The sequence below is a fragment of the Citrus clementina genome, unplaced genomic scaffold (genome assembly GCF_000493195.1).
Source record: "Citrus clementina cultivar Clemenules unplaced genomic scaffold, Citrus_clementina_v1.0 scaffold_5, whole genome shotgun sequence".
NCBI classification, from domain to species: domain Eukaryota; kingdom Viridiplantae; phylum Streptophyta; class Magnoliopsida; order Sapindales; family Rutaceae; genus Citrus; species Citrus x clementina.
The window spans coordinates 39,392,625-39,418,864 of NW_006262201.1; the positions used below are offsets into that span (position 1 = coordinate 39,392,625).

The 26,240-nt window shown below is 35.7% G+C and overlaps 5 protein-coding genes across 6 annotated transcripts; 4 read left to right on the forward strand and 1 right to left on the reverse strand.

The window, feature by feature from the left end:
• The first annotated feature begins 1,256 nt into the window (after window positions 1–1,256).
• On the forward strand, window positions 1,257–8,165 carry LOC18042789 (ABC transporter G family member 25). The gene is made up of 3 exons (XM_024184953.1): window positions 1,257–1,524; window positions 1,666–2,518; window positions 7,007–8,165. The coding sequence occupies exons 1-3, from the start codon at window positions 1,384–1,386 to the stop codon at window positions 8,050–8,052; spliced, it is 2,040 nt and encodes a 679-aa protein (XP_024040721.1). The 5' UTR covers window positions 1,257–1,383; the 3' UTR covers window positions 8,053–8,165.
• A 340-nt stretch (window positions 8,166–8,505) lies between these two features.
• LOC18042791 (mitochondrial import receptor subunit TOM7-1) lies at window positions 8,506–10,333 on the reverse strand. Of its 2 annotated transcripts, none has more exons than XM_024184954.1 (2): window positions 10,153–10,333; window positions 8,506–8,891 (listed from the first exon to the last, which is right to left on the reverse strand). In XM_024184954.1, exon 2 carries the CDS (start codon window positions 8,850–8,852, stop codon window positions 8,637–8,639), a length of 216 nt encoding a protein of 71 aa, XP_024040722.1. In that variant the 5' UTR covers window positions 8,853–8,891; window positions 10,153–10,333; the 3' UTR covers window positions 8,506–8,636. The 2 variants fall into 2 exon arrangements, with proteins under 2 accessions (XP_024040722.1, XP_006434604.1); XM_006434541.2 differs by having other exon boundaries at window positions 8,506–8,917.
• Window positions 10,334–10,462: 129 nt separating this feature from the next.
• On the forward strand, window positions 10,463–16,859 carry LOC18041967. The gene is made up of 9 exons (XM_006434542.2): window positions 10,463–10,825; window positions 10,897–11,018; window positions 11,859–12,066; window positions 12,145–12,673; window positions 12,783–13,034; window positions 13,130–13,318; window positions 13,406–13,480; window positions 13,590–16,115; window positions 16,364–16,859. The coding sequence occupies exons 1-9, from the start codon at window positions 10,641–10,643 to the stop codon at window positions 16,667–16,669; spliced, it is 4,392 nt and encodes a 1,463-aa protein (XP_006434605.1). The 5' UTR covers window positions 10,463–10,640; the 3' UTR covers window positions 16,670–16,859.
• Window positions 16,860–19,022: 2,163 nt separating this feature from the next.
• LOC18041968 (subtilisin-like protease SBT3.17) lies at window positions 19,023–20,510 on the forward strand. The gene is made up of 3 exons (XM_006434543.2): window positions 19,023–19,300; window positions 19,419–19,516; window positions 20,262–20,510. Exons 1-3 carry the CDS (start codon window positions 19,113–19,115, stop codon window positions 20,333–20,335), a joined length of 360 nt encoding a protein of 119 aa, XP_006434606.1. The 5' UTR covers window positions 19,023–19,112; the 3' UTR covers window positions 20,336–20,510.
• A 1,506-nt stretch (window positions 20,511–22,016) lies between these two features.
• LOC18042501 (calcium-dependent protein kinase 11) lies at window positions 22,017–25,950 on the forward strand. Its single transcript, XM_006434544.2, has 7 exons — window positions 22,017–22,793; window positions 23,942–24,085; window positions 24,212–24,364; window positions 24,504–24,619; window positions 24,778–24,945; window positions 25,031–25,255; window positions 25,469–25,950. Exons 1-7 carry the CDS (start codon window positions 22,244–22,246, stop codon window positions 25,613–25,615), a joined length of 1,503 nt encoding a protein of 500 aa, XP_006434607.1. The 5' UTR covers window positions 22,017–22,243; the 3' UTR covers window positions 25,616–25,950.
• Window positions 25,951–26,240: the final 290 nt, after the last annotated feature.

The following is a 26,240-nucleotide window of genomic DNA, read 5'->3' on the forward strand; positions in this document are numbered from 1 at the left end:
ATAATTTGAGTTAATTATAAATAAGAATAAACTCTAATAAGTTATAAGTTTTTCAAAACCTGTCTTAAGTAACTTGTCTTCATATAGTTGTAATTATTTATATATTGCAAAAATATATATGTTACATTAAAGGCTTAACATAGAAAAAAAAATATTTTTTTTAAAATTGTTTGAGACAACGATATACTCTTTAGAGTTGTTACTACATCTTTGAACTTGCGAGTATATAAGAACTCGCTAGTATGGACACCTTCTAGCTTATCAAACATGTCTAGAATTTCATGAAATTCATTTGCTCCATTAATTAATTATTAATGCATTTGCCTCTATATTACTCATACTAAGGGTAACTAAGTCAAAATAATAGTTTTTGAACTAAATCTCTACTAAAATATAACCTCCCTTTAGTAATAAAATTAGTTGGTTCCAAATATATGATTATAGAGAGGTTTTACAGTAATAACATATTGGCATATTAATTTGTACAAAATTTTATATCCCTATCATTAATAATGATATATTATAGTAATCAAGGTTGTTAATTTACTATAGAACAATTTGTATTAAGTGCAGACATAAGCATCTAAGAGGTTTCATCTAAATTTATTGTCTTTATATTTCATATCATTTAATTAAAAAAAAATTCTGAGTGTTAAACAAAAAATTTAAACGCATCTCACAAATCCAATTTGAACAGGATATGAATTCTAGACCCCTGGCATATATGATCACCCAAAACTAGTTAACACTTTAATTAGTTCACCAAATTAGGTAAAAAATTTAGCCTTACGCAAAATTGCAAACTTATCTATTAGTATTCGTAAAATTGAGTGTATTTGTATCAAATTTTCGTTGGTGGTAGACACCCCCATGTTATTGAACTTGTTAAAGGTTATGAATTAATTGTTGAACTTGTTGTATACATTCCCCAAAGTCGTATCAATGGCTCGCACTTCAATTCAAGTCCACACACTGATTACAAAAGCAGTTTTATCCATGTTATGTGCACAACTTCTGACCTAAGAAAGAGAAATGAAAGAAGCAGAAAAGATATATTAGAAAGCCGAACGGCGCTTAGTAAAAGCACTTTCTCATAAACCCTCTTGAGAAGCTGCCAACTGGCACTCTACAAGGCCACGTTGCACCTTTTCCTATCGCCATTTCCCTTTGACGTGGCATCCACTCGCTACCGTATTTTTTTTTCTAAATAAATACCCCCTCCATTTTGCACCCATTTGTTCTTTCTTCAAATTCGAAACAACCTTTTCATTTTCATTTTCCCATCACAACAAACACATACGCAAACAAAACTCAACTCGCTATCTTTTCCTTCATTTTCTCACTCATTCTCACGAGAAAGTTAACAACAACCTAGTAACACTAATGCCAGGGTTTGATAGTGTAGAAACTCCCAATGGAGACTTAACGGACTGCCCGTATCAATCCAACGATTGCTCCCCGGCACGAGATTTGCTTCATCAGCTACCTTCGTTAATGTCTTCTTGTTACCCCATCACTCTCAAGGTATAATTAATGTTCACTGGGGAACGAGAGATGTGTCGGGTTCTTTTCTTTTTCTTTTTTATTTCAAGAGTCAAAACTCACTGTTGACTTTTTTAATTTTTGACTTTATTTACCATTTCTTTCTTTTATTGACGCATGCAGTTTATCGACGTCTGTTACCGGATCAAGATCGAGAACAAGAGCAAAGAAGGAAGCAGCTTCAGACGTATTTTCAACCGTGGATCAACATCTTCGACTGATGATCAAGGATCAACCGCTAAGATTCAGGGGAGAACGATATTGAATGGAATAACAGGCATGGTGTCACCAGGAGAAATCCTGGCCATCCTTGGCCCTTCCGGCAGCGGCAAATCGACGATGCTCAATGTGTTAGCTGGTAGACTTCATCAAGGTCACGGCTTAACGGGAACAATTCTCACTAATAACAAGAAACCAACTAAACACATATCAAAACGCACTGGATTTGTCACCCAAGACGATATTCTTTATCCCCACCTGACAGTTCGCGAAACCCTAGTCTTCTGTTCTCTGCTTCGCTTGCCGAGAACATTGTCCACGAAAGAGAAGACTTCGATAGCCGAAGCAGTTATGGCGGAGTTAGGGTTAACAAAATGTGAGAACACAATCATCGGTAACAGCTTTATTCGCGGAATCTCGGGTGGTGAGAGAAAGAGAGTGAGCATAGCTCATGAGATGCTGATAAACCCTAGCTTGTTGATTCTGGACGAACCCACGTCGGGTTTGGACTCGACGGCGGCCTATCGGTTGGTATCGACGTTGGGTTCGTTGGTTCAGAGGGGAAAGACCATAGTGACCTCCATGCACCAACCGTCGAGCAGAGTTTATCAAATGTTTGATAAAGTGCTGGTGTTGAGCGAAGGGAGGTGTTTGTACTTTGGCAAAGGGAGTGAGGCTATGAGTTATTTTGAGTCCGTTGGATTCTCGCCATCTTTTCCTATGAATCCTGCTGATTTTCTCCTTGATCTCGCTAATGGTACGTAATCTTTAATTCGTTGAATGTCTTTTTATCCTATAATTCTCGTGTCTTTTTCTTGTCATTTCTGAAGTGTAAATTTCTCTCAGAGTGTGTCAATTATTAAAGAGACTGAGTTTCAAGAATCATAATTTATGGAACCAGTTAGGTGGTCCAAACAAGTACTGACGGGGGCGTCATTATTAGGACAAGAACATATGGCACACCGCGCACACACTATGTACAGTTCTCCATTCCTATGTCATATCTACGTGGGTCCATCGTCTTAACTCCATGTTGAATCATCGATGTAGACTGCATTAAACTTTTCGTTATACTCATTAAATTTAAATTAAGAGTTTTTGAATGAGTATCAAATGAAAGATTTCGAAAAATTGAGTGGCCACAAGGATACAAACAACTGTTTTACAAGTTCATCATGATCGATCACAACCCATTGCCACCTTCATGCTCGCTTAGTCAAACACCTAAGTTATGGGGCCATACTCATCTCATACAGTCAAAATGGGTATATCCCCTAGAGCTTCTGCATTTAATTATTTCTGCCACAACATTAGATCTGATTAATTATAAATTTATATGACCTTTTGTTTTTGGGGGCTAAAAACACAAGAAAAGTAATAAAAGGACAGAGAAAAGGATTGTAGCATGTTAGTGGTGGATTGGTGTTGGTAATGGGGGGGGGGGTTAAAATATTATTTAAAAATTATCTTATTATTTTGAATGAAAATATAAAGTTGACAGCTTTTTTCAGGAAGGAAGAGCCACTATAATGGATAAAATTGATTAGATACGTGCAGGGTTTTGATTTTAGAAAAGAAAGTGGAAAAGAAAAAAAAAAAAGAAAAAAAAGAGAGAGAGAGAGAGAAATTCCGTGGGAGTTCTGTTCTAGATTAGACTATTAGGGAGAAATTAATAAATTTATTATTTTTTATGGAAACGTGTCGTGTTTGCTTGGCTTCGGCGGTCTTGTGTCTTTGCTTTTTTTTTTTTGAAATTGTTATTATTCTTTTATTTCTTTCCTTTTTTATATCCTGCTTGCTTTTAGCCAACCCTTCATACGACTCTTCATAGTTCATGCTTTATTCCGTCTCCGATTTTTTCTCTCTCTTTTCCCACCCTTTCTCCCTCTTTGGTTGAAACCAACTATGTCCACTCGCGCTCAGTGACGTGTTCGATTGTCTTTTAATAGTGGCTAGATTTATCAACAATCTGCCCTAACTAAGGGAGACATGTTAGCTAGCTGCCCCTTCTATTCTATTCTATCAAGAATTTCAATCTCTCTTTCGAATCGTTCTGACTTACCTCTAGTAGTAATATCGAATTTTTACGTATCAATTCTGGATTTAATTATTTTTTTTTGAACATTCTGAAATTTTGATACCAAAATTAAAATTTCATGTTTAATCCTATCACGTGCCAACATCTGACCCATTGTATCTCACGTTTGACATTTCACATTAAAGTATTCCATCCAATATCTAAGAGTCTTAAGGTATGTTTTTTTTTAAAAAAAATTAAATATTTAGGTGTTGGAACTAGGTGGAGCAATTTAATAAGGTAGATTGAGAGAATCATGGACAATACAGGCACGCAGCTAGCAATTTTCCAACGTGATATGGGTTCTTTTATTTATTTATTTTTACTCATTGTTATGATGGAGTATGGATCCCCAATACAATCCCAATTTAATTCTGTAAAAGATATTGAAGAGATAGTATACGGTATGGGAAAGTGGGACCCTTCAATCACACATCCTTTCCTACAGAAATTCTTATCTCATGGGTTGAAAAGGATCGCATCAAGGTCAATTCTCGTCAAGTAACTTTTGTTGTGATATGATCAAAACAACGAACAATTATTGAGTGAAATTAATTATTTGGGTTTGAACCATAGAGTTGACTTTTTTTCGTTGAGGTATCGATTTGGGTACTGACCAGTCATGCTTCTCTTTTAGGGGAAAAAAATAATCCCTTATATCATCATATGTTTCTTCGCATTTTGTGCGGAGGGCCATGATTGATATCATTCAAGGATTGTGGCGTACTTAGCGAACGACAGTGACTTCACCCGTAGGATAAAACTAGGGTTAAAATATTCTTACAAAGTTTTGTTTATCCCGCTGTAATGATTTGTTTTACCTTCATCTGAAATTATTTGTTTAGTGTAGCGATTTAGATACTGTTGACATCTAATTAGTCCATTGAGATTAGGTTTCATGCCACTATGAAGAAACAAGCTTGTTTGTTTATTGTTATTTTTAGTATTAAATTGCTTGCTTGGCAGGCCCTAGGTAAGTTTGAAGTTTAAGATTCTCACGACAAGTGATTTTAAATACATTTTTCAAAAAATTAATATTTGGTTATTTTAGGAAAAGATTATTGGTGTTTGGTGTGGCATTTTTATATATGTCACCAGCTAAACTGCCTAAACAGAGCTCATTGTCAAATAGGTCAAAGCCGAAGTGCAATTTGACTAGGTGTATTTTTGGACCATTGTTTATGGGCATAATGTAACAATAAAGATTATCAAAATAAAAAGACATGGAGAGAGAGGTCGAGATAATTGTTAATTTCTTGATCCACTTTTTCCTTGTTTTTTTTTAAATTATTTTTTAATTAATTTATTCTGAGACACCATGATTCTAGTCAGGATTATAGAGGTTGATGACGACATTGATTTCGTGATCAAGCATCTTTTATTTATTTATTTTTTATGGGTAACAGCATTTGGAAAGTGGCACATCCCATCTTCGTCCCTTGATAATTGTTCCTCACTATAGTCACGCCTTTATGAATTTTTTAAGTCTTTTTAATTAATTATATGTTGCCTTTTTTTTTTATACTATTTTTGGTTAATTTTTAATTAAGCGCCATCGAATCTAACATTCATTACTAATCTTGAGTTCAAATCATGATATATAAAAATTAGGAATGTTTTTTTATTTTTGAAATAATAATTTCTTTGTCCGTGAGTGCTGTTTAATTTCTGATATGAATGGTGATGTGAGCTTTTTGACCAAGATAATATTTTTTTTTTCTTCTAACCCTTAAGCTTATAGTGGTGAACAAAATGATTTCCTTAAAGATAATTTCCCAATTCAACATAGAAAATAATCCCATCTTTTCTACTTCAAATTATTGAATCAATCAATCTCCTTATCAGCTGGTGTCTCACATATTCATCATTGCAGATGCCAAAACTTTGACCTGAATTTCAAATAATTTTGATCGAACCCATTTTTTCTTAATCCTTGCTAAAGTTATTCTCCTGCTTACTTTTGCCTAAATCTCTAACTTAAGTATATGTTGAAGAGTAACACGTGTTGGGTTGAATTTAAATTTCAATAGCACGCATATAGCACATTCTTCCCACCAAAGTCATCAAAATCATTAGCTTCGGAGGGTTACTTTTAATAAAAGTATTAAGTGGTTGCTTAACTAATACTTGCGGCACAAACGCTAGTGGACTCCCACCTTTGCCACCAGCACCGGTCAGCTTTTGCTTTCAACTTTCTTTGCTGCTCATAATAATTTCTTTAATCTCAATTCATGTCACTAGGGTTTAGCACTAATAAATTAATCAACCTCTAATCTTTCTTGACCATTTTGAGTCGATTACCATTGGTTTTTCATTCCATTTTCAATCTAAAAGCGTACCAATATTATATTTATGCTTAGATTCGGACGTCTGTATTTAATAAAATGCAAACTTACGCAAAAGGAATCAATTGATTTTAAGATATTGTTGTTTATGTGATCCTCTACCTGTTTTGAATGAACGAAACTCTTCCTGTTACCGACAGCCCACTTAACTTTGTCTTTAAACTTTATATTGGTCTAATGGTTTTGTTTTTGAAGTGTTTGCTTGCCCCATACAGTTTCAAGATCATTAGCATTTTTAGAATATCTTTGCCACTCATATTTCTTCACATTTGTAACCTAGTCCATGATACTAAGGTTCAAACTTAAGGGTTCTAATGATAAATTAAGACTTTGAAGTATCGGAATTTAAGTAAATTCTTATATTTTTTGTTTGGATTTCTTTATAAAAGTGTGAGGGGTAAAGCCCAAATTACATTTTAAACTCCTACCTCTTCAAGATTCAAATTAATGTGACCAACTACATAAAACTGTTTAAAAACTACTTGAAGGATTGGTGATTGCCATTGAATTACACTTATGCGTTGTTATTTGCACTTAATTAAATTCAAATAATTTTCTTTAGTTATAGAGTAAATAAAGTGAATGCATGGTCATGTGCAAAGTAATAAAAGAACTTATTATATATGTTTAAAGAGTCATTAGCTACTGGGCTATTACTTATATATTATGGTTACTTATATAATAGAACAGTTTTAGGTGATCAATTGTGCTCTGTAAGATGGGAAATTGACGTTACTCAATAAATAATTTCTGTATGCTCAAATAAATATTACTATTTGAATAAAATTATATGATGTTGATTCATATTTCTTGCGTTTTCTAGGCGTGTACCATCTTGATGGAGTTAGTGAAAGAGAAAAGCCAAATGTGAAATCTTCCATAGTTGCTTCATACAATACATTGTTGGCACCAAAAGTAAGAGCTGCTTGCATGGAAGCTACGAATCTTCCAAGGAGAGAAGCACTTCTAACAGGAAGCAGCAGCAGCAGCCATTCTTCTGAAGAACACACGAGAAGCCACAACAACAACGTTATTGGCTTTGCCACTTGGTTAAACCAATTCAGCATTCTCCTTCATAGAAGCCTCAAAGAAAGAAAGCATGAATCCTTAAACACCCTCAGAGTCTTTCAAGTAATTGCTGCATCACTTTTATCTGGTATCATGTGGTGGCATTCAGATTTTCGAGAAGTTCAAGATAGGTTAGGCCTTTTCTTCTTCATCTCAGTCTTCTGGGGAGTCTTGCCATCCGTTAATGCTGTTTTCGCATTTCCTCAAGAACGTGCAATCTTCATGAAAGAAAGGGCTTCTGGTATGTACACTCTCTCTTCATATTTCATGTCTCGAATCATCGGAGACTTGCCCGTGGAGCTCATTCTTCCTACTGTGTTCCTCATTATCATTTACTGGATGACCGGATTTAAGCCTGAATTCATCGCATTTGTTCAAACACTTTTGGTTTTACTTGGCTACGTGCTCGTCTCTCAAGGGCTTGGCCTAGCTCTAGGAGCAATCATCATGGATGCTAAACAAGCATCAACAATTGTGACAGTTACAATGCTTGCATTTGTCCTAACGGGAGGATATTATGTGCATAAAATGCCTTCTTGTATAGCCTGGATCAAATATATTTCTTCTACATATTACAACTACAGGCTGCTGATTAATGTTCAATACGGAGATGGCAAGAAGATTTCATATCTTTTGGGCTGCTTTGATCGTCATGGAAGCAGCAGAGATGCAAGCTGCAAGTTTGTTGAAGAAGATATTGTAGGGCAAATTAGCCCTTTGGTAAGCATTGGTGCCTTCTTGTCGATGTTTGTGGGCTATAGGTTACTGGCTTATCTTGCTTTGAGGCGCCTTAAAGCTTGAACTTTGTTCAGGGTTCTGATAATCGGAGCCGCTTCGAGTTGTTAGGGCAATTAGAGTCACACTAACTGTAATTGAAATTGGCCATCGAAGTAAAATTGGTGGTTGATGCAGGCGTATGTATGTAAAAGGAACAAAAGATCATTGTTGTTCACATTCTGATTATGTAAATGCAAATTATTAGTCCTCTGTTAATTCTCTTGCTATTTACTTACCTATTTAACCATTTTACTGAATTTTATTTCTACCTAATATGCTTCTCACTATTTAATGTATGCATTTCAATTAGGGTTGTATTCTATGGTTATGATTCTACTGGTTTTTTTCATTCCGTCGAAAATCAATTTTACAGTATAGATGCTTATAACCTCCCCCTCTATACCTAGTAAGAAGGTGATGATATTCATCCAAGGGAAAGAAAGAAACTAATGATAAATAAGTAGACAGAATTTGACAACAAGGAAGAGAAGACTTAGATTCAATGAAGAGATAGAGTTCAAACTTTGGACATATTACACCAGGCAGAGTTGATCTATAAGCTTACATAGCAAAGCAGCATGTCAAGGAGGAGGAAAAAGTTAAGAAGATCACACGGGGCTGAGGAGCTGATAGAGCTGGGGCTTGGGGTCAGAGTTCATGCCGATGATGATGACAAGAGGAATGAAGCCATAGTGAGTGATGACTTTAGCCTTTTTCATGGCCCAAGTGCTCCACTCTTTCAAACAATCTGCTCTTGATTTCTCTGAATCTTTTGCTCCCTTCACACTCTTGCCTTTAGTCTTAAGTGTTATTCTTGAACTCATTTTATCCTCACTCTCTCTCCTTTGCTGGGTTAGCTTTGGCTATTAACCCCCAACAGATTATGCACCTGTAGAAGTGAATTAAAAAGACCTGATAAACCTGATCGGGCAATAGCATTATATTGATAAAATCACACAGCATTCATTGATGCAGGATGCAGCAATTGTAGTGGAGCTAATAAACAAAAACTTATCTAGGTTACTTATGTGGTCAATTGGATCTTTCTTTCATTGCTGTCAAAAATCTGAACTCCAATGAAATCTCATCACAGAAGAGAGGGAGGGGAAGGGGGTGTATTTGAGTGGGGGGAATATTTACGTTGCCAAGTATTTAAGGTGACATTATGAGGAAAGCTGCTATTAGTCTTGAGGTTGGTAACCGGCAAGAAGAGTGGTAACAAGCATCTCAACTCATGAAGCCAGTCAGCTATAGAAGGATGGAAATCTTAAGTTCAGGCAGGCCAACTTGACAAGGATGACACTTAACACACACTGTGAAGTCTGCCATCAACTATGCTGTTCGCTAGACTTCGACTTCTAAACATGTAGACAAGGACAGTATCATCAATGACCGTATCTGTTCTTCTTTAGTGGATTTATATTAGGGGGGAAACAACATGGCTGGGTTACACATACTCTATCATTCACATTGCATATCCTTGGTAAGGATATGTTGCCCCCACCCTTGCAATGATCGAGCATTATTCTTTTCTTTTCTATTCCATAAGCCATAGTCCCACAACAGAACAATCAAATTGAAGAACACAGTCTCTATGTCTCTCTCACTTACACATACAAGGACACCAAAAAATAAAAAATAACAACCAACCCAACAAGAAGTTGGGCTCAAAGACTAGAGATATGTTTGAAATTGCTAAACTCTGCTTAATTTTAAAAGCAAAACGAATAAAGTGTTTGATAAAATCCCTGTTTATCCTTAGATTTACCAATCAGCCATCTGCTTATACTTAGCAACCAGTGATTCCATTTCATAACATGAGTAAACACCACTTTCAATTGAGGAGGGATTAACAGTGTCCTAATCAATACAGAGACTGAAAAGTAAATTATGAAACTTGTAAAAATCTTTAGAGTACTAAAATTTTGTACGTGTACCATTTTATAGTACAAGAAAATCCATCAGATTAAAATTTTAATCTAAAATCCAATCTTAGCAATTTTTTTTTTGGCATACTAAGAGATAAAAAAAAACTATATTTTCTAACAAGAATACATCAAGTAATTAGTATACAGTAACAGCATTAATTATGATAAAAAAATAAAAAAAGAAAAACTGACCAACCTAAGTTGAACGATTCCAGTGGGCTAACGGAAACAGATGGAAGTGCCGGAGGCGGCAGACGACTGGACGATGTGTTGAGAAGATGATGGGCGATTGTTCCGTGTGCGGATGCGGGACTGCGGGTGCAGAACGCCAGAATTGGTTAGGTGGTAATTTGAGTTTACGTATTGAACAACATGTAGGCAGGAGCATTCGATTATCATGTACCCACTTATAGATGGCTGCCACGTCACCCATAATTGACGAGTGGTGATTCTATTTATTAAAAATATTTCCATTGAAAATAAAAATACAAGGACTTTCTCTTGGGGGAAAAATTTTGAATTTTCTAGGAAATATTTCCAATTCCAGACCACGTTTAATTTGTTCTATATTTTCACAGAAAGAAGAAATGAAGCAACTAGAATAAGAATTTACTTCTTTTTTCAAAAAAAAGAAAAGAAAAAGGTTCGAGATTGATCGAAGGAGAGCAACTAAGTGAGCCGACCATGGAAAAACAACCGTCACTGGCGCCGCCGTCACAATCTAGCTCGAGAGAGCTGCAGTGCGTGGGAAGATTGGAAATCGTACAGCCGAAACCCGTAGGTTTTCTCTGCGGTTCAATTCCGGTACCGACGGACAAATCTTTTCACGACGCCGCCTTTAACTCCGCCCTCGTGCCCTCTTCCGACACGTAAGTAAATATTTATTTTTATTTGTTAATTTATAATTCTTTATTTGAATTTCTTCGTGATTTTTTTTTAGTGTGAGTGCTCCTCGGTATCGGATGCTGCCAACGGAGACGGACCTTAATAGGCCGCCGCTTGTGCCGAACCTTCCGGAAAAGGTGCTTCCTATTGGTTCCGTACAGTCCAAGGCAACTGGAGGTAAATTGCTTTGTTAATTGAATATTTAGTAGTCCCCTTTCTATATTGCCTTCGTTACAGTCTGATGCTGCATGCTGTCAACGCAAAATAGCGTAATAGCATATGCGTGAGATTGAAATTTTGAAAGCCCAGAAGCTAAAGTGTTTGTTAAACTCTGAGTTTTACTTTACAGCTAATGCTCACCAACCACTACTAACATATATTTGACTGCTTGTGATAAACATTTGTGGATTCCTTAATCCCTAACATAGCCTTCATATATTATAGAGAAGCCATTTTCTTTGGTATCATGGTACCGTAGCTTTTGCTACATAAAGAGTGATTGACATTAGATTGTCTGTATGTTATGATCCTCATACTAAAATATAAAGATATGAGCCTAAGTATGACTCTGATAATCCAGTCATTTGAATCTGATATGCATGCATGAAAACTGATCATTTTGGAAAGGTTTACTATTAAACAGTTCTGAGATGACTGGAAGCAGAAAGATGTATATAGACATACCTAACTTAAGGTACTCGTAGACTTTGTTGGCATGGTTTTTGTCATTGTGGACATGTGTGCTTGAGGTTTGAGAAATTTTTGGGCTCCGTTGGGTTCCGGGATCAGAGTTTCTATCTGCTGCTTGAATTTTGCATTAGGAGTTAGTTTTCTGCAGAATATTTTTTAGGATTATCTGCTGCTTTGTATTATCCAATGCATGCAATTATGCAAATGGAAATGCTATAGTGACTAGTTGAGTACTAAAGACAAAAGTAGAGGATATAATAACTCCATTCTGCTTTCTTGAAGTCGTAACATCTGCTTTTATAAAAATTTGATGTTCATAAATGGCAGATCCAAGTTGGGAAGGTGGTGCTATTGCATCTAATCTTAGTAGGAAATGTGAAGCCCTCGCCGTGTCTGGTCTGGTCGAATATGGGGATGACATAGATGTGATTGCTCCAACTGACATTTTGAAGCAAATCTTTAAAATACCATATTCCAAGGCTCGATTATCAATTTCAGTTCACCGTGTTGGACAGACTCTTGTGCTGAATTATGGGTTTGTATCTACATGTTGCTTCTTTGTTTATTATTCCATAGAAGTGTTTTAACTGATTGAGTTTTTGCCAAATTGCAGGGCTGATGTTGAAGAAGGAGAGAAATTGATCAGAAGACATGGAAATCAATCAAAATGTGCAGATCAATCTTTATTTTTGAACTTTGCTATGCATTCAGTTAGAATGGAGGCTTGTGACTGCCCACCAACTCACCAATCTCCATCTGAGAGGCAAACAAACTCATCTGTTCTTCCTGGGAGAGATGCATCCAATTTTGTGGGACAGACTGAAGATGTTGCTAGAAAGGAAGGATCAGGACAATTTTCAGAGTACCCAAAGGTCCAACAGGATAGCTCCATTTGGGACAGTAGGAAGAATAAGAGAAATAAAAATCATGATCCTGTTAAAAAGGCCTCACATGTTGGCGAAAAGCCTAGATGCTCGATTCAAGAGTCTGAAAAACATAGAAGAGTTGGTAATGATGGATTTTTGAGGGTTTTGTTTTGGCAATTTCACAATTTTCGGATGCTTCTGGGTAGCGACTTACTTCTCTTCAGTAATGAAAAATATGTTGCTGTGAGCTTGCATTTATGGGATGTCGCGCGACAGGTTGCAGCCAACTACCTTCCCCAAACCCCCCCCCCCTCTTCTCTTTCTCCTCTCATTAGCTTGTTAGTTTGTTAAATTTTTTACTGTTTCAAATCCCTTCATTTGGCAGGTCACTCCTTTGACTTGGCTTGAAGCCTGGCTTGATAATGTCATGGCAAGTGTGCCTGAGTTGGCAATTTGTTATCATGAGAATGGTGTTGTTCAGGGCTATGAGCTTCTGAAAACAGATGACATATTCTTACTAAAAGGTGTCTCTGATGATGGCACTCCTGCTTTTCATCCTCATGTTGTCCAACAAAGTGGTCTTTCAGTATTGAGGTTTCTTCAAGAAAACTGCAAGCAAGATCCTGGTGCTTATTGGGTACTGATTTCGTTTGTTTTTAACATGAACTTCCATGTTAATGAAGTTTAATGTAGGCAAACTTTGTTTCTGTTATCTGACATTACATTTTACAGCTATATAAAAGTGCTGGCGAAGATGTAATTCGACTTTTTGATCTCTCTGTTATTCCTAAGAACCATTCTTCAAGTGCTTGTGATGACAGCACTAGCTCCCTGCCTCAAATTCATAGAGGAAGAAGTGATTCATTATTTTCATTGGGGACTCTACTGTACCGCATTGCTCACAGACTTTCGCTTTCAATGGTGTGGTGCAATAATAAGTATTCTATTTTGTGTATCACCTTGGAATCTGTGATTCCCTCCTGCTAATTGTTGATTGCTTTGTTGCAGGCATCTGATAATAGGGCAAAGTGTGCAAGGTTCATAAAGAAATGTTTGGATTTTCTGGATGAGCCCGATCATTTGGTACTATAGTTTTCTAAATTGATATTTGATATGAAAGTTGTACTTTCAATTCTTTTAAACCTATGGCTAGTAACATGGTTACTAATGCTCTCTGTATGATGCTTAATAGGTTATGCGTGCGTTTGCCCATGAACAGTTTGCAAGGCTTATTTTGAATTATGAGGAAGATCTGGAATTAACTTCTGAATCTCTTCCTGTAGAATGCAAAATAACTGTTACTAATGCTGAAGAAGAATCCATGGACCCTTTCAGTAGCTTCTCTGAATCAGATGTCCATGACAAGGACCTGTTGATTGTGGAAGACGAATTAAGTCAAGCAGGAATGGCAATGCAAGATTTAGTATCAGAAGCTTCTATGAAGATGACTCTGGATGAAAATGTATCAGCTCCCACTTCCAGGAAATTGATAGCCCCTGGTGATCCAGAATTCAGAGATCAAGAAAGAGGTCTTCCAAGTTCCAGTGCTGATGAAAGCTTTGCTGTGTGTAGAATGTCTCCAACATCTACCAATGTGATTGAAACTGTTGCCGATCCAATCTCCTCTAAGTTAGCTGCAGTACACCATGTTTCACAAGCCATTAAATCTCTCAGATGGAAGCGCCAACTACAAAGCTCTGAACCAGAGTTTATTAACCAGAACATTCGTGTTGGTGATACGCTTCCATCTCCAAACTTTTCTGTTTGTGCTTGTGGTGATGCTGACTGTATTGAAGTTTGTGACATTCGAGAATGGCTTCCAACATCGAAATTGGACAACAAGTTGTGGAAACTTGTTCTTCTTCTGGGAGAATCTTATTTGGCGCTTGGACAAGCTTATAAGGAGGATGGTCAGTTGCATCAAGCTTTGAAGACTGTGGAATTAGCTTGTTCTGTTTATGGATCAATGCCTCAGCACCGTGAAGACACAAAGTTTATTTCCTCAATGACTAAAGGCTCATTATCTCCAATAGTATTCACCGACAGAAGAAAAATGACTGGGTCATTTGTTGGTGATATGAAGGAAGTTAACTCAAGCTCTAATGATGGTTGTCTTAATTCTGAGCAATTATCTTCTGCTTACCTCTTCTGGGCTAGGGCATGGACACTGGTTGGAGATGTTTATGTTGAGTTCCATATGATAAAGGGTAAAGAAATCTCAATACAAGCAGAGAGAAAACCTTCTACCAGAGAATTGAAAATGTCTTCTGAGGTTGTCAAAGAAGTCCAAAGGCTTAAGAGGAAGCTTGGTCAGTATCAGAACTGCAGTTCATGTTTCTTGGTTAATTGCAGCTGCCAGAGTGACAGAGCCAGCAGTGGCAGCAGTGCTAGCAGTAGCAGTGGAGATAAGGTTTCTATTGCTTATGGCAGAAAACACAATAAGAGATCACATGCTAAGAGTGCCTCATACTCACTTCAGGGAGACCCTGCAGATTCCTTCCTTAATTGCAAGGATGAGAATACAAAGAGTCTTGACAATGGAAATCTGCAACTCAATAGGGGTGATGGCACACTTATGGGAGCTTCCAATGTTATTTCAGAGAAACTTGAGGATTTGAACGCTACTAATTCTAAAAGAGTAGAACATACTTCAGGAACACATGATGTAGAGTCCAAGGTGTCCACACAAGTGGAATTTGCTTCAAGAGATAAGCCCAAAGTGAAAAATGGTGGGATATTTAAATACCTTGAGGATCCTGTAGTTGGGGATGCAGAAAACAATCTCTCATCTGCCCTAAGTTGTTATGAAGAAGCTGTAAAGGCATTGGGTGGACTTCCTACTGTTTCAGCAGAGCTACAGTCTGTTCTAAAAAAGAAAGGATGGGTTTGCAACGAAATGGGTCGTATCAGGCTTGAAAGAAAAGAAATGGAAAAAGGCGAACATGCTTTTGCAAATGCCATTAATGCATTCAAAGAAGTTTCTGACTACACTAATATTATTTTGATTAACTGTAACTTGGGCCATGGCAGACGAGCATTGGCTGAAGAGATGGTGTCAAAGGTTGAAAGTCTCAAAATACATACAATCTTCCAGAATATGTATAAACAAGCACTTGAGACTGCAAAATTGGAATACTGTGAATCTCTCAGATATTATGGGGCTGCAAAGTTGCAACTTAATTCTCTTGTGGAAGAAGCTGGTTCAGTGTCAAACAGCTTGAGGATGGAAGTACATACACAATTCGCTCATACATACTTGAGGCTTGGCATGCTTCTGGCAAGGGAGGATACAACTGCTGAAGTTTATGAAACTGGAGCCTGGGAGGACATATCTGTGCCTTGTGAAGGAAGAACCAGGAAAGAACTGAGAAAGCATGAGGTATCAGCAAATGATGCAATTAGAGAGGCATTATCTTTGTATGAATCAATGGGAGATTTACGCAAACAGGAGGCTGCTTATGCCTATTTTCAACTTGCTTGCTACCAGAGGGATTGCTCTTTGAAGTTCTTGGAATCAGATCATAAGAAAAATAACTTGCCTAAAGGGGAAAACAGCTTTGTCCATAGGGTCAAGCAATATGCTTCCTTGGCTGAGAGGAACTGGCAAAAAGCTATGGACTTTTATGGTCCCAGGTCACATCCCACCATGTACTTGACTATTCTTATGGAGAGGTCGGATCTTTCATTCAGGCTTTCATGTTTCTTACACTCGAATGCGGTATGTTCCATACTCTATTGTTCTTTAGTATTGTGGAAATCCATATTTTTATCCAGATGTTTGGTTGCTTGCTGATTTGAACTTTTTAGACAATGTTTGTTGTTTAGTGATTTTCATTCTTTACAATGTTCATGCATTGAGGTATACCAATTATAAGTATTTTATCACTACAATTCATGTAAGGTATACCATTTTTTTTCATTATTTATATTTTTACGGGTGATTCTGATAATTTGGTATTGTTCCAGATGCTGGAAACAGCTCTATCTTGCCTGCTTGAAGGACGCCATATATCTGAAAGTTGCTCTGAATCTTTGTCAACTAATGGTTCCAAGGTATGTGCCAAATTTTGGAACCAGTTGCAAATGCTTTTGAAAAAAATGCTGGCCACAACAATCTCCACAAGCACAAACAAATCGTCTCCCATTGGGCAATCAAATCCTTCTGTACGGTCTGCAGATGCCGGAAAGCTGAGGGAGCTTTACAAAATGTCCTTGAAGTCTACAGAGTTAAGTGAATTACCAGCCATGCGTGCATTGTGGACATCACAGTAAGAAAATGGCTGCTATACTGTCTGATCTCAAACCCTCAAAAGCTTTCTATCATCTGACTAGAAAAGTCGTTCACTTTTAACATTTGATGGGGGAAATGATGTCAGGAGATTTGGAAATTTAAATCATTCACTTATTCCATTGATGTGTATTTCAGGGTGACCCTTCTTTTAAGTTTCTATTTTGCTTCTAAGCTTTCACTTTGGTTAGTGTGGGTTTTTCTCTTTCGTTCAAAATTAAGCTCCATTCGCGTCTTTGCGATTACGGTTCTGTCCGCTGCGGCTCTGAATTTACAAATTTCAATTTTCTGTTAATATTAACTGCGAAAAGACAACGTGGTGTATCATTTAACACTGTAGATGATTTTTATACATCATTTATCTTTTCATTTTCAGCAGAGTTTTAAAAAAAAAAATTTGTTATTTTATTAATACGAAATTAATGAAGCTGTGACGATTTTTATTTTAATCCCCCCCGGGTGCCCCCACCAAAAAAAAAAAAAAAAAAACCATGCTGTTAATGTTTAATCATATTTGCTGTAATGTTGACGAACGTTTCAAACTCTTGTTCTTTTAGGGTTATAACTGATGGTTATTTTTCAATGCTATTTCTACTACAGAACTGGACATGAGAGATTCTTTTCATTCAGCTACTCGCAAATGAAAGGACAAAAAAATATTTTATCAAGATATAGGGGGATTTAATAAATAATTTATTGAATATATATATATATGTGAACATAATATAGAAAGATAGGAGTCTGCAGTCCAAAATCAAACAAATTAATTAATAGAGGGGAATGAATTTACGACAATCCCAAAGAGATAAAAAAGCACATAATCAACAACTTTAAAAAATAATAATAATAATAACATAACATCATGGTACTAAATTACATATAAGATTAGAGTTTGGAATTTTTCCACATTAACCTCTACTATTCTTCAATCATGCTATGATTGTTAATAAAAACCTTCGAAGCTAATGAACAATTTTAGTGTCTTTGGATCTAGCATAAATACATATGATTATCTCTTCCTTTTTATGTTAGTTTATGATATTTTTGCTTTTTTAACTAAATCAATCAAATCAATAGTAGGAATATGCAGGCCTGTCTCTAAAGTACCGAGAGCTTTAGACAATTTTTTTTTTTAATGAAATCTCCTTACATTCCGCAGCTTGAACACTTAGAGAAATATAAAATAGTTCAAAATTTAATTAATTTTTAAAATATCAACATTCAGTAAGATAGTAGGAAATTTTAAAAAAAGTCAAGAAAATGTCTTTTTTATTTCCTTTAGAACTATTATTCAAAGAAAATATTTTTATTTTTACTTCAAAAGTAAGCCATTAAATGTAATAATTTTCTTTATAGAAAATAGTGCAAGAAATTATATAATACTAAATAATGAAGTCTTTTTAAAACAAATAAAGAATTTAATCTCTTTCTAGAAAAAAAAACTAATAATGAATTAATGGTTAGAAAATACTATTGATTATGCCTCTTTAACGTTAAGGTTATCAAATATATAATTTGTATATAAATTCTAAAATTGTAGAATAACTATTAATTAAACAAAGGCAAAAAAAAATCCTATTAAAAGTAACTTTAAAAAATCTTTTAATAGTATATTAAGGAAATATCAAAAAAAAAAAAAAAGATTCATACCATAAGGGACATAAACAACTATAATGAGGCATTCATCTAATAATAGGAGTTAGACAACCGCCTAATTTATCAATACTTAAAACCAACCATACAAAATAAATGATGATAATATATACGGTCCCAGGCTTATATGCTGGAAATAATAAATTCTCAATTCTCAAACAGTGGGCAATAATTTCATTTGCAATTTGTTCAATTACCCTCAAGCTGATTCTTATTAACAAACATAACTAAAAGATGGCGGGTTCTTTTTATTACTACAAAGTAAAATAGTTTGCTATTTTCTTCCTAACTCGAAATTAATAGAACTAAGATGGTCTGTTTCCTTAATAAGTCAATAAACTATGATGTGTTATTTAAGAACAATAAATAATTCTTTACAAGATTTAAATAAATTAATTATATCATCTCACTAATTAATTGATACAAAATTATATTTTTATTTAAAATAAAAAAATTTAAAATATATAATATTACTCAAAAGATTTCAGTCCTTGCAACTAGAATTACTCTCCCCACATAAATGAGTATGTAAATACATACCATGTTATTAAATGTTGTACGGATACCAAGGAACATCGAACATGCCCCTAATTTGTGATTTGAATAAAAATAAAGGACTCAGATGTTATTACCTCTTACATTATTACCAAAGACCCACAAAAAAAAAAAAAAAAAAAAAAAAGGAGCGTGTAATGGATTGCTTAATAGCTAAGTACCAAAGAAACGTCTGAGTTGTAAATTCCAGAGACAGAGAGGGTTATAAAAGACGAATCGATGCAGGGAAGAAGCAGAAAAAACTTGTTATCATCAGCTGTCATTTTGTGGATTCTGATAATCGAAATGGCGGAGACGACGGCACCACCACAAGCTGAATCGGCGGTTCAGATCGTTTACACGGAGAGGCCACAGGACGAGGAGCCCGAGTCCTTCCACCTCCGTATCCTCTCCTCCGTCCTCGGCAGGTTTGCTTTTTATTTAATTCAATCGCATTTTGATTTGAATCGGTTCGGTTCGTTCGCAATTTGGTAATAATTGTTTGCTTTTAACGGTGTTTCGTTTGGTTCTTCGATCTGTATGCAGTGAGGAGGCTGCAAAGGATGCTCTGTTGTACAGTTATAAGACGGCTGCCAGTGGATTCTCGGCTAAGCTTACTCCTCAGCAAGTTGATGAGATTTCCAGTAAGGATTTTCCTTTTTTTTTTAAATTTTATTTGGGGTGAAATTATTGGTTTTTTAATTGTGGAATTCTTGTAACATTGCATTGATCACCCTTTAGATTTGGCTAAAATACCGGTAACCCTATTTAGTTTGATAGCAATATTTTTATTGATGAAACAAAGTGGTGAATATGATTGTGGATGGATATGAGTATTATTAGCATTGTTGGTTATAATATCCCAGACTCTGTGCTCTGGGTTGATGCAAAATGATGTTGGTTTGGATCAAAGTTATCTTGTCTACTTTTTCTTAGAGCCTAGCAGTGATCTGAAATGACAAGCCTTTTATCTATAGACCATATCTGCTGTTCTCCTAAGTTCGAGCAGATAGTTCTTGGTGTATGTGCTAGTTCTATGTGTTAAACACGCAGATAAGATTTTGCTTCCGCAATGTCATAATGAATGTATCAAATCTGCTTTCTTTCTCTTACTGACAAGTAGCCTATGTAACATTGGTAAAGATCTTTGGGTTAATCCTACTAAATTGCACTGATACCATGTTAATTGGAATGTCATAGAATGCCTCGCTTTCATGGTTGTCCCTAGAATGTTTCTCCGGAATCTATGGATTTTGGTACATTGACTGAGTTCTCAAGGCCTTTTCTTCTTGTCTTATGCTTGGGTTTATTTTATTTCTTCTTCTTGTTGTTATTAGTATTATACGATGAGGGTATAACTTTAATTTTGACATCTGTCTTTTGTGGCAGAACAACCCGGTGTTCTTCAAGTTGTTCCGAGCAGGACACTTCAGCTTCATTCCGGACATGGGAAGCTGCACTAGGAGCATGCTAAAATCATTATAAGCACCCAAGGCCAATATGTATCACTATCAGACAGTGAACTTTCCTTCTGTATAAAACAGCTATGTACTCATGATACAGTGTTTGACGAGTGCATAACCTAAATAATCTTCCAAATAAATTATATATATATATATATGCAGACATCTTTATTAATATTTGTACATGATATTATACTATATTCCTGCGCCTTTTTTGTGGTGTTTTTAAAAGTGCAAAGATCAAATGTCTATCGAGTAAATCGATCATGATATCTATATAGCACATCGATTTTATTTTTTATTTTATAAAATGGTTATTCTACTGCTGTTTAAATAAAAATAAAAAATTTAGCCACTAAGAAATAATAAAACAATAATTTTTATCATGTCGATACAATGACACGATACCAAAAATTGCACGCATTGTTTTGATGACAGTTGGCACTTGGCAGGATGCATTATTTGAGGGAACTTTTTTTGTGAGGTGGGAACCCAAAAATAGTAGTTGAATGATGTGAAAAAGGTGGCATGCATTAACGCAATATCAGCCAAGAATGGAGCAAATGGAGTTGTTTTCATGTCATTCTCTATTGCTACTTGCCATCTTTATCTGAGCTTTTTCTTGATCTTTCCTCAGAGGAAATGAAAAGTTTTCAAAATTCACTTCTGCCAAAAGAATTGTCCTTCAACTTTTTTGCTGGGAGACATGCGTCATGGTCACAGTTTCACACGATAGCAAGTGGTTCTATTCGATGATCCCAGTCTGTTTAATAGTACATGTAACGTGATCACATATACGCATAACTTAAAAAAAAAATGAAATCAAATTTGAACTTCTTTTCAACCTCTCAAGTTACTTCTGTTATGCATATGCTCTGTTCTTTTAGAGCTTTCGTAAACATAAGTCTAACATGGAAATTTCGACAGACAGTTATTTGAACCTCTTTCAGACCCCAAAAGTAACTTTTGTTATGCGATATGCTCTGTTTTTTTCCAGGAGCTCTTAAAGCTTCTCTGTTTGTGTGCGCTTCATTCAAATGCGCAGTCTTTCTTGGGAAATAAAATTTTTCCTCTGTCATTCTTTACACAGAGTCAAAATACAATTCCCAAGTACAACACAATAACAATGTTTATTCCATTTCATGGCTTGGCTTATTGACTATTGAATCTTCATTACTTGGTTAATGTTATAGCAAATCTCTCTTTTCGATTTTTTTTTCCTTTTATTAATGTGCAAGTGGACACCTACGTTCTACCCTTAATCTATCTTAAAGACTTCAAACTTCTTTTCTCTCTTTATGCCACATAAAGATGGATTATTAATTTAATGATTCACATGTTACGATTAACGAATCTCATTTTATGTATCAGTTATCATTTTCATATTTTCAGCGTTCAGTGTGCTCATCCAAATATATCTCATGCATGTATATATATGCACGACTTGCTAATAAAGAAGATGATAATTAATACATCCTTAATTAAAAGGCCTGATTTTATTGGTTGGCTGTACTGACACATGCACTGATGCACTTGGTGTATTTAAAAAACAAATACTAAATATGTGAAATTATTTGCATAAAATAGGGGAAAGAAAATAAGAAAAAGACAGTTAGCAACGTGAGGTGGAGCCTACGCTATCCTACAATTGACTAAAAATAAGTCGATGCAATGACGATGTTGTTGTAAGTGAAAAATAGATGATTTTTATTATATTTATTATGAACAGAAAATCCAAATGACATTCTTCTCTGAGCCCCCACTGTGATCTTCCCAAATTTCTCTCTTACTATTTTTCTTTTCACCGAATCAACACCTTTTGTGTTTTTCAACTCTTGGATTCACAAAAAACAAACAAACAAACAAATCCCATCTGGGATATTTACAATTTTGAAAGAAAAAAAAAAAATGAAGAAGCAGAGTTCAGGATCAGGCTCAACAAAGCCAGCAAACACAGTTTTGCCTTATCAAACGCCAAGACTAAGGGACCATTATTTGCTTGGGAAGAAACTAGGACAAGGGCAATTCGGAACCACTTATTTGTGCATACATAAGACAACAAACGCTCATTTTGCATGCAAATCAATACCAAAGAGGAAGCTTTTGTGCCGTGAGGATTACGATGATGTGTGGAGGGAGATTCAGATCATGCATCATTTGTCTGAGCATCCAAACGTGGTGCAAATCAAAGGGACGTATGAGGATTCTGTGTTTGTGCATTTGGTGATGGAATTGTGTGCTGGTGGTGAGCTGTTTGACAGGATTGTGGCAAAGGGTCATTATAGTGAGAGAGAGGCTGCAAAGTTGATAAAGACAATTGTGAGCGTTGTTGAGGGGTGCCATTCTCTTGGGGTTATGCATAGAGATCTTAAGCCTGAGAATTTCTTGTTTGATACCGATGGTGATGATGCCAAGCTTATGGCCACTGATTTTGGCTTGTCTGTCTTCTACAAGCCAGGTTGCCTTTTTTTTTTTTTTTTCAACTTTCTTTCTTTTTAATAATTTAATTATCTTTTCTGGTTGATCCTTGATTGAAAGTTTGGATATCTTTGTTGATTTGTGTTCTTAATAGCAGAAGTGTAATTTTGGGTTGATATTGTGTTGTCTGTGGTTTGCAAGCCAGGTTAGGTTTTTTGGTTGATCCCTTGATTCAAATTTTGAAGTTTTGTTTCTTTTTGGCCTTGATAGCAGATGTGTAGTCTTTTGTTTCAAAATTGATTGTTCGTTTGTTCTTTTATGTTCTATAAGCATGATTTTTTTACTGATTTTATCTTCATGAAATGCATTTGTTATATTTGGTTGTTTTTGGAGGGAATCTTTTAGCCTTTTTGTTTAATTTGGAGGTATTTGTAAATTGATTACCCTTCTGATCGTTTTGAAGGAGAGAATATTTCTTGTTAATTGTCAAAGTTTTCCGGTTTCTTGTGATTAGATTGACATAATTGTTTGCACTGAAATTTCTGTCAGTTGTTGAATTTGAGAATCCATTTGCAGGTGTTGTGTTGTGAACCAATTAGATATAATTGAAATTTGATGATGATAACCTAGATTCTTGCACAATCTTTTCGAAATCAAAATTATCCACATTTCTTGAGTGCTAATTTTGTTATACTATTTTAAAAAAAAATCTTATTATACATAGTTTGCTTAACCATTGGTAGGGATGAATAGAAAGCTTAAGTCATGAATTAAAGATGTCATTGATCTTTTCCCTTTTAGGCTCAATTTCTGTTTTTGGCTTGTTTAAAAATTTTACATCATTCCAAAAATAGGAGCTTTCTTCATGTTTGTTGAAAAGATAATGCTTTCTGACTCATACTCGTGAGCTGGGAAAAAAATTAAATTTAGGTGTATTTTGGATTCTTTGACTGAAGAAAGCACATCTTTACTCCCAAAACTGAAGCTAAGATCCGGTCGTCAGGTTGCTGGTTCAGGCTTTTGCCTTCAGGCCTATAGACTGATCACGTCTCAGGGGAGGAAAGCACCTGCCTTGGGCGTCTACTTTTGAGTTCATTCACAGGCCAACAAGCTGGTGTTTTTGGTTTCTGGGTGATATTTCGATAAATCTGAATGATTGGTTTTTTTTTTTTCCCTTTTTCCATCCAGGACAATATCTGTCCGATGTAGTTGGAAGTCCCTATTATGTTGCACCTGAGGTTTTGCTGAAGCATTATGGACCTGAAATTGACGTATGGAGTGCTGGTGTCATTCTATACATCTTATTAAGTGGAGTTCCTCCTTTTTGGGCAGGTATCCATCATGATGAGCATATCCGTCTTCTTTGCATTTCTAGAGTTGCAGGTGTATCATCTATGTTTTAGTTTAGTCTTCAGTTCAATTAACAATTAGTGTATGTTGTTTATCCAATATTTGCAGAAACTGAATCAGGAATCTTCAAACAGATTTTACAAGGCAAATTAGATTTTGAATCTGATCCATGGCCTAGCATATCAGACAGTGCTAAAGATTTGATAAGAAAGATGCTTGAGAGGGATCCAAGGAGAAGAATTTCTGCCCATGAAGTGCTATGTGAGTCATTTCATTCTTATAATACCAAGAAAGCTATTATATTGTTGCTGTAGATGGGTGATCATGACCCATGTCCTAGTGTTGGAAAGCACTCTCATCTATATGAGGACTCAGACAATGTCTTTGAAATATGTATCAGGTCACCCATGGATTGTGGATGACACAGTTGCTCCAGATAAGCCACTGGATTCTGCAGTGTTGTCACGCTTAAAGCACTTTTGTGCAATGAATAAACTCAAGAAGATGGCTCTGCGTGTATGTTTTATCAACTTTTTTATATTTTTTCCCTCTTGCTTATGAACTTGCTTGATCATCCCAGGTTTTCACAATGTCTTTATGCAGCCAATCATATGTATATTTGTGCTTATAGGAATTATTTATTCATTTTTAGCACTGGAAAAATATCTTTACAGGTCATAGCAGAAAGGCTTTCAGAGGAAGAAATTGGGGGTTTGAAAGAACTGTTCAAAATGATTGACACGGATGAGAGTGGGACCATAACATTTGAGGAACTTAAAGTGGGTCTGAAAAGAGTAGGATCTCAATTGATGGAATCTGAAATTAAGGCTCTTATGGACGCGGTAATGTTTAAACATCAATCGAACTTGTGTTTCTCTTGTATTAGTTATATAACGATTACATTGACTCTGTGTGGTACTTTGACAGGCTGATATCGACAACAACGGAACAATAGAATATGGTGAATTCATTGCAGCTACCTTGCACTTAAATAAGATGGAAAGAGAGGAGAACTTAATTGCAGCCTTCTCCTTTTTTGACAGAGATGGTAGTGGTTACATCACCATCGATGAGCTACAACAGGCCTGCAAAGAGTTTGGTCTAGGCGAAGTTCCTCTGGATGAGATTGTCAAAGAAATTGATCAAGACAATGTAAGTCTCTTTAGGTACACTGGAGTTCAGTAATTCTATGTTTGTGCTGATTTTCGTCCATACATGTTTAGTTTGTTTCTCTCTTCCTAGGACTTACCTGCTGTCTCTTAAACATCTATTGAAATGGCATCCGTTCTATTAAAAGACGCCATGATAATATATATATTTTTTTGGATGTGATTCCTGATTGTATTTCTGACTGATATTTTGCAGGATGGGAGAATAGATTATGGGGAGTTTGCCACAATGATGAGACAGAGTGAGGGAGGAGTTGGAAAAAGCAGAACTATGAGAAACAGTTTGAACTTTAATATCGCAGATGCTTTTGGCGTAAAAGATCCAAGCACAGCTGATGACTGAAACCAATCTTCTGTATGGTCAGGGAACAAACATGCATGCTATCACACCGACACTATCAAGTGCAAAGTCTAGATAGAAGCTTCCTGACATTGATTTTTTTTTTGTTTGGGGCTCCTTCCTTTCTAATGTTTTGGTTGAATGAACTCCTCTAATGTTCTTTTTAGGTTTGGTGACGAGGTTTCATTGAAACTAATTTCATTTTCATAATGTTGTTTATTAACATCTCATCTTTGATCTGTTCCATTTCCTTACACTGGAAGATCAATGTTACTCGAAACAAAAGCAGGAGTTGTATCTAATGTTATAGTCTCCAATGTAGATATCAACTTCAAGGATTGAGATTTTAGTCACGAGGCCATTCAATTGAGATTGAGATTTTTTTTTTGTTTTTTTATTTCTTGTTTCTTGTTTCTTGTTTCCTAAATGCACACACTTTTTATTTATTTATTTGGTTCTCCCATTCGCTCGACCGCATTTCTCTTCTTTTATACGAATATCGAAACACATATATGCCAAAAAAAATGATATAATAAGCAACTTTAATTCAACCACGTGAATATATATTTGAAAAGGAGTCTCTAAGTTACAATAATTGTACCATACATTTCTCATGTGAACCACACAA

Bases quoted from the DNA above. Each gene is read 5' to 3' on its own strand.
- LOC18042789 (XM_024184953.1), top strand. From the start codon at position 1,384: ATGCCAGGGTTTGATAGTGTAGAAACTCCCAATGGAGACTTAACGGAC. The intron at 1,525-1,665 runs GTATAATTAATG...TGACGCATGCAG, and splicing joins GTTACCCCATCACTCTCAAG to TTTATCGACGTCTGTTACCG. The intron at 2,519-7,006 runs GTACGTAATCTT...TGCGTTTTCTAG, and splicing joins TCTCCTTGATCTCGCTAATG to GCGTGTACCATCTTGATGGA.
- LOC18042791 (XM_024184954.1), bottom strand. From the start codon at position 8,852: ATGAGTTCAAGAATAACACTTAAGACTAAAGGCAAGAGTGTGAAGGGA.
- LOC18041967 (XM_006434542.2), top strand. From the start codon at position 10,641: ATGGAAAAACAACCGTCACTGGCGCCGCCGTCACAATCTAGCTCGAGA. The intron at 13,481-13,589 runs GTACTATAGTTT...GATGCTTAATAG, and splicing joins TGGATGAGCCCGATCATTTG to GTTATGCGTGCGTTTGCCCA. The intron at 16,116-16,363 runs GTATGTTCCATA...GTATTGTTCCAG, and splicing joins GTTTCTTACACTCGAATGCG to ATGCTGGAAACAGCTCTATC.
- LOC18041968 (XM_006434543.2), top strand. From the start codon at position 19,113: ATGCAGGGAAGAAGCAGAAAAAACTTGTTATCATCAGCTGTCATTTTG. The intron at 19,301-19,418 runs GTTTGCTTTTTA...ATCTGTATGCAG, and splicing joins CTCTCCTCCGTCCTCGGCAG to TGAGGAGGCTGCAAAGGATG. The intron at 19,517-20,261 runs GTAAGGATTTTC...CTTTTGTGGCAG, and splicing joins GCAAGTTGATGAGATTTCCA to AACAACCCGGTGTTCTTCAA.
- LOC18042501 (XM_006434544.2), top strand. From the start codon at position 22,244: ATGAAGAAGCAGAGTTCAGGATCAGGCTCAACAAAGCCAGCAAACACA. The intron at 24,946-25,030 runs GTAATGTTTAAA...GTACTTTGACAG, and splicing joins TTAAGGCTCTTATGGACGCG to GCTGATATCGACAACAACGG. The intron at 25,256-25,468 runs GTAAGTCTCTTT...GATATTTTGCAG, and splicing joins AAGAAATTGATCAAGACAAT to GATGGGAGAATAGATTATGG.